The sequence below is a fragment of the Cryptomeria japonica genome, unplaced genomic scaffold (genome assembly GCF_030272615.1).
Source record: "Cryptomeria japonica unplaced genomic scaffold, Sugi_1.0 HiC_scaffold_393, whole genome shotgun sequence".
NCBI classification, from domain to species: domain Eukaryota; kingdom Viridiplantae; phylum Streptophyta; class Pinopsida; order Cupressales; family Cupressaceae; genus Cryptomeria; species Cryptomeria japonica.
In genome coordinates, this window is record NW_026729214.1 from 101,324 (window position 1) to 108,602 (window position 7,279).

At 37.2% G+C, this 7,279-nt stretch overlaps 1 protein-coding gene across 1 annotated transcript; it reads left to right on the plus strand.

Annotated features, from left to right (window-relative positions):
- Nucleotides 1–4,191: 4,191 nt before the first annotated feature.
- On the plus strand, nt 4,192–7,042 carry LOC131871322 (uncharacterized). The gene is made up of 2 exons (XM_059215940.1): nt 4,192–4,371; nt 6,437–7,042. The coding sequence occupies exons 1-2, from the start codon at nt 4,192–4,194 to the stop codon at nt 7,040–7,042; spliced, it is 786 nt and encodes a 261-aa protein (XP_059071923.1).
- The last annotated feature ends 237 nt before the right edge of the window (nt 7,043–7,279 follow it).

Sequence of the window (7,279 nt, forward strand, 5' to 3'; positions counted from 1 at the left end):
TCCTTCTAGCAAGCACATCACCTCATCGAGCTCTTGCTTGAAATATTTCTCTCTGCTGAAACTCGCACTCACAAGAAAACCACCACCATTGTTATCCGGTGGTTTACTGCCCATATACTACTACATGGCAAAAGGAAGGGCATGAATGCAGCACACTTCAAGAGGACAGACCAATGAGGAGGGTTGTCCACACCCACACGGTAAGAGGATTCACGCAAGCATACACCCACTCCTTCAATAACTCAAGAAAACAACTTGTAGAGCGATCACCACAGTTCACCCAATTCAAAATTTATAAGATATTATATATAAATTACATTCAATATAATCATTATACATAAAATCCAAATGAATAAGCAATTAGTACTCTAGTTCAGCAATATTTATATAAAATTAATTATAAATTATTCCTATTACTTTATTATGAAATCTATTAAAATAATTTAAATAAAAATAAATGTTAAAATACTTTAATGATGATTTTTCTAATTCTCTCATCAAAAAATTATAAATTGTTTAAATTAAATATATAATATTTACGTTTATAATGTATAATCAAATAAATAAATTGAATGAGAAAGCTTTCCCAAAGGGAATTCTCTTTCATTATATTTGTATTTTTAATGATACACTTTGATCTATTGAGAATACTATTTTTCCTTTTATCAATTATATCCAATCTTAAATATATTTAGCAGTAATATCATATTATATAGTATCCCTAAAGATCACAGAATACCCAATATTTTTAAGGTTATTTGATATGAAAATTCATCAAACAAAATAATCAAGACTATAAAAATGTTTAAATACACCTAATTTGGTTGTTCACCCAAAGATCCATCTCTCCATCCCCCACCTCTGGGAAAGAGGAGTTATAGCCAGGCAAGATCTATCAGTACATACAAACAAACAATGTCATCGCCAGGAATGAAGATTTATATGTGGCTGTATCTTTTTGGTAAAGAATATTTGGGGTTGTATCTTAAATCTGAAGGTCCATTTAAAAGCATTTTCTTATAATTAGGAATCCGCAAGTGCTAAATGTTTTTCTAATTGTGTTTTCTTTTGCAGGTATAAATATGTTTCTCTAATTGTGTTTTCTTTTGCAGATATAAATTACAATATTAATATGATTATAGTTTTAAATATTGATATGCTTATAGTTTAAATAGAACAACATCAAATTAAATTACTTTGTGCACAACAAATTTCATTGGCGGATTCATTCATTTTGCAAAAGGTTGTCTTAATAGCAAGGTCTTAGTAGAAAGATATTTAATTATTCTGTCTTAGCATTCACGACAGTAGTAGATCCTTTCTTATATTTCACTAGAAACCTATATTGAAACCAACAAATTTACAAGAGTAATTGTCTGAGGTGTTTGCATTAGATGCCAGTGTTTACCATCTTCAAAGGATTTTTTGAGAATTAAAAGTGTCAAAGGGTGTCCTAGCCATGGGATCAATATGATTGGTAAACCATCCACCAAGTTTCAGCTCTCCACTTTTGTTTTTATGCAACTACCGTGATACACATGTATGTAAAACATGGCATCAATTCCAATCTGTCTGGTCCATCCTCTGCTTTTCCTAATTTCGAATGATTACAATTGATGTAAACCCGAAAGAAGTAATACAATCAAAGCTTTTTCTAATTTCAAATGATTATAGACAAAAATACTGTAAAAACAAAAAATCCCTCTAGAAAATTCAGAGGTAGAACAAAATCAAAAGAGGTAAATATTTAGAAATTTTGTAAATCCTTCGAACCAATGGAATTTACTTGAAGGGCTATTGTATGTAACACAGAATTCAAACCCCTTTACTCTTTGTAATCAAATATTTATACATCAAATTTGCAAGTTCATTCATCAATGCCATGGTAGTGTGTCTACTTTTTATGACTGGTTTCACAAAATTCTATATGAATCACAACCTGAGAACAAACACAGAAATATTTAAAACAATAGAGCAAAGAGTAAAATGGAAGACAGAAAAAATTGGGAGTTTCAATATATTATTCAAATTACAAATATGTAATTGTTGAAGGATTAAATATCAAGGAGATGACAAGATATTTTATTTTCTTTGACTTACTAGTTACGAGTAGAACACAACAATTGGTGGGTATTTATAGACAAATTCGATAATCTTTGCCAACTTCCTCCTTGCCTGTGCTAAAGTAGGCGCATTGGAACAACATATGGATATCAATGAAAGCATGATGAAATGCTTTGGTAGACACTGGGAAATGTGGAATCCTAGACAAGGCAGCGAAGTGTTTAATAGAATGCCTCAGCCCAATGTTAAAATAAGGAAATGCAGACAATGCACATGAACTATCATGCAAGATGCCATGCACCCTGTTATAGGCCCATGTGCCATACAGTCGATAAAAACATTATCCATGTGCAGGGCCGGTTTGTTGCCAACCACTCACCGTAATTGCGTTATTATCGAGTCCGAATGGAACGGAAAACAATTTCCCCACGAGTAAGAGTTTTTGACAAGAACAACTTACCGACGTGAGACAATTCCGGTGAGAGTGCCTCCCAAGGGGAATAGCCTATTGGCTAATTAGTAAGAAAATCTAATTAAAAGATTAAAAAATGAAGTAATTTCTCTCTACATTTCCGTCTACAATAGCAAGATAAATACGATGTGAATTTTAGTAGATAGAACATTTAGAGCTTGAACTCTTACATTTTCCTACCACGACTACATTAAAAGGGAATTAAAACACACAAACGCGAATTAACACACACGCATGACATACCTAAACAAATTACCAAGACAGAGAAAGCTTGCATTAAAGACTAGGCATGGATAATCACAGTGAGCTCGACTTACAAGTTACTGCAATTAGCCATGTATGCTGAACCATTCTCCACTATTTGTGGTCCATTTACGTTTACAAACCAGCGTAGTTTTAGTAGATAAATTATACAATTCTGGAGTGCAGCTTATACAATTCTGGAGGCGATTCCATTTATCAAAATGGCGGTCTCATATCTCTTTCTTTTGGGTGGTGGGACGTCCTTCTGCTCTGCATAATTAGCAAACGTCCGCAATCGAGAGAAGACGGATTTAACATAAGATGAATTTTCATTTCCTTGCACAAATCGATAAAGTAAGCGACACATATAGTAGACGAGGCTGAGAAATGACACACATCCTGTCAGCAAAAATACACCCCAAAAGTTGTTGAGGCTCAATCTGTTTGATTCCAGTCCGCCAGGCTCTGCCTTGCATTTGCTTTCACTTGAATTGAACCACCTCTTCCGAATTTCCTGCATCTCTGAGCTTTCTGAAAGATTTAATATAGCCTTGGAAATGTCTGAAACCAGCGGTGACCCCTTTGGAAACACCTGTGTACACAATTGGAATCAATCATATGATCTGTAAATTAAGTGAATCGGAGATTTAGAGGCAAGTTTAGAGATTTGCAAATGCGAAGCCTCCAGTTCTGTACGTAGGACCAATTTTCGTATAGGCATTGCATTCTGTTGATAGAAATGTGTTTTGAGAAATAGTTTGATCGTCAAATATGCCGGCTACCCCTCCATTGGTGGGTCCCTTCTTCAGTGCATTAGCGTACTCTTGTACAGATGAGTATGGGCGAAGCAAACTTTTATTCACGCCCAGCTGCTGTTCCAAATACTTGCCTATGAAAGACCCCCGGTGGTACCCAATTGGCAAATTCTGAGTGGAGAGAGATTCAAGGCTTTCAAACTTGGGTACAATTTCTCTCTCAATAAGTATTGACTGTTGGAAGTTGAACTCCAACAGACTCTTCCTTTGTTTGCCGCCAAAACTCTTGGCTATTCATATTCTCTTTGCTTGCTCTTTAAGAGCTGATTGTAATTCATTTTTTGAAGTTGATTGCCAGAGCTAGTTGCAGCTATGTATATGTAAACCAGATTGGTGAATAATAAATTGGTTCCCCTGCTTCAAGTGTGGATGTAGGAAATTGCCAAACCACAATAAATCTGTGTGTCTCATTGTTTATTGTTGTGTGTTGTTAATTTTGTTTATTTGCTATTTTCAATTTGATTCTTCATCCTAACAATTAGTATCAGAGCGAGGTTAGATCGTTGTTTAGATTTTGGTGTTTGAATTTCCAGAATCATGGAAGAATTGAAGATAGAGAAGTTCTCCGGTCAAAGCTTCGGGTTATGGAAAGTGCAGATGGAGTCTTTGTTGATAAAGCAAGACCTTTCACTCACGCTTAAAGGGAAAGCAAAGAAACCAGTCGGGATGATTGATGAAGATTGTGAAAAATTGGACAAGAAGGCGAGAGCGACAATTTTTCTCTCTCTATCCAATAATGTTCTTTTCAATGTCACGAGTGATGCAACAACAAAAAAAGTATGGGATAGACTCTTAGCCATGTATGAAATGGCATCCACTGCAAATAAAGTCTTTATTATGAAGCGCTTGTACAAACTAAAAATGAAGTAAGGTTGTGCTATGGCAAACCACATCAATAAATTCAATACATTGATTAGTCAAGCGACTTTGGTGGGGATGACACAAGATGATGAAAACAAGGCTATTTTATTATTGTGTTCTTTACCAAGCAGTTGGGATGGTGTTGTAACAGCAGTTAGCACATCTATATCCGGTAAAAATAAGTTGGGTTTTAATGATGTAGTAGCTACTCTTCTCAACGAGGATTTGAGAAGAAAGAATGATGAACCTTCATTCGGTGAAGCCTTAACGGTGGTCAGCACCGATAATAGAGGTAGAAGTCATAATAGAGGCAGCAATAATTACCATAGACATTCGAAATCAGCAAAGAGATCGAAGTCTAGAAACAAAAATTATGAATGTTGGTTTTGTGGCAAAGCGAGTCATGTGAAAAGGACTGTAGAAATTTCAAAAGAGCACAAGAGAGAGTGTGGGACAATGAAGCAAATATAGTTTATGATAAAGATAATAGTGTTTTAATCCTTTCAACAACTGCACTACTCTGGATTCATGGGTGCTTGATTCTGGTGCCTCCTATCATGCTACCTCATGTCTTGAAGCATTCATTAACTACTATAAAGGTCATTTTGGCAATGTTTTTTTAGGAGATAATAAAGCTTGTGAAATTACAGGAAAGGGGATGTATTGCTGCCATTAGAAGGTGGTAAAACATGGCTGCTCAAAGATGTTCGCCATGTCCCAAAATTGAAGCGGAATTTGATATCCGTTGGACAACTCTTTGGTCAAGGTCTCAATGTTAATTTTCTCCCGGATACATGGAAAGTAACACATGGTAACATGCTGATTGCAAATGGTAATAAAGTGGGAAGTCTTTACATATTTAAGACTCATGGTGAAGTGGAAGCTGCAATGGTGATTGAGGACAGAAAAGTGGATCTTTGGCATCAAAGACTTGGGCACATTAGCAAGAAAGATCTACATGTTATGCATACAAGAAATCAGCTACTGGGTCTCAAAGCTTGTTGACTTAGCCTTTTGTGAGCATTGCCACTATGGCAAACAAAAGAGAGTTAGTTTTTTGAAAGGTGGTCGTGACACAAAGACAACATCATTGGAGCTTGTATACTCGGATATTTTTGGACCAACCGAGGTAACCTCCATTGGAGGAGCTAACTATTTTGTAATATTTCTTGATGATTGTACAAGAAAAATATGGATTTATATGCTTTCTAGGAAATCTGAAGTATTTTCCAAATTTAAAATTTTGAAGGCATTAGTTGAAAATTAGATTGGGCATAGGATTAAATGCTTACAAACCGATAATGGTGGGGAATTTTGTTCACATGAATTTGATGATTTTTGTGTTGATAATGGGATTAGAAGAATCAAGGTTGTTCCTTTCACTCCTCAAGAAAATGGTGCAGCTGAGAGGATGAATAGAACAATTCTTGAGAAGGCACGACGTATGTTGTCTAATGTAGGTTTAGGCAAAAAAATTTGGACAGAAGCATGTAACACAACAGTATATCTAATCAACCGAAGTCCATCATCTAAATTGGATTTTGGTATTTTGGAAGAGGAATGGCAAGGGAAGAGGATTTCATATTTGCATCTTCATGTGTTTGGATGTGAAGCCTTCTCGCATATACCCAAGGAAAAGAAAACAAAATTGGATCCAAAGTTGCTGAAATGTATCTTTGTGGGGTATGGAGAAGAGCGGTTTGGTTTCAGATTGTGGGATCTAGTTCACAAAAAGATTGTTCGTAACAGGGATGTAGTTTTTCATGAAACCACCTTTCCCTCACTACAAGATGCAAATAAATCAGAGACAGAATATGTCCCTATCTCTCTATTTCAGAATTCGACTACTAGTGTTCTACCTCTGGTCTCTCATTCAATGGGGGCTCCTATGACATCTACATCTATTGAATATAATTCTTAGTCTGAGAATGAAGAAGAGAGTGATGAAAATGTTTGGTCTTCGTGTAATTTTGAAATTCAGGGTCTCCAGAATAGAGTGAATTCTCCCCAAACTGCCACTCATGTTGCAGGAAACTTTGGCTCCGTTTATTCCCAATTGGCTGGGCAACCCACTTGGTGGTCTTCAACTCCACCTCAGCTTGCACGATGTGTTTTATCCTCCCCACACCCACCTCCATGCCAACCTGCCCAATCATGTGCCTCCCCTCACTCCTCGCGTGACCTGCCAATGCTGCAGGCTTCTCTCGACCCCCCTACAGCTTCCTTCCCCTCTCCACAGGCCCTCTCCCATGAGCTTCCTGCAAGCCTTCCACCCCCTGGGCCCTCCCTGCTCTCCTCCCTGCATCCTCATGTTCCCATGGGGCTTGTGCCTCCTACGCAAGCTCCCTCCTATGCGCTACTTGCCCACTCTCATGCCACAGTCTTTGCACCACCCCGTCCCCTACACTCACCTAATGATAAGGGGTCTCTGCCACCATCATGCATCGAAACTGTCGATGGTGATGTGGCAGCCCCCTCTTGTAGACCTAGCTCTTTACCATTAAATCCAACGCAGGTAGAGCAAGATGCTTCTGCAGGTCCACATGCCCGTGATTTGTCTGTATCTAATGTGGACAAATTTCCATAAGTCAGTAAAACTACCAGGTAGATTAAAAATGGGAGAAATATGAGTGTGCATAAACAGGGATCACAAAAATTGAATGACTCTACTACTGAAACAAAGAGTTAATTGAGGAAATCAACGAGATAGACGTAACCTCCTGCAAAATTTTCTGATTATGACTTACTGTTTTGTGAAGAGGCTGAACCTTCTTTGCTCACCTCTGATCAAAGAGAGCCTGCTACATACAAAGAGGCTTGTAAA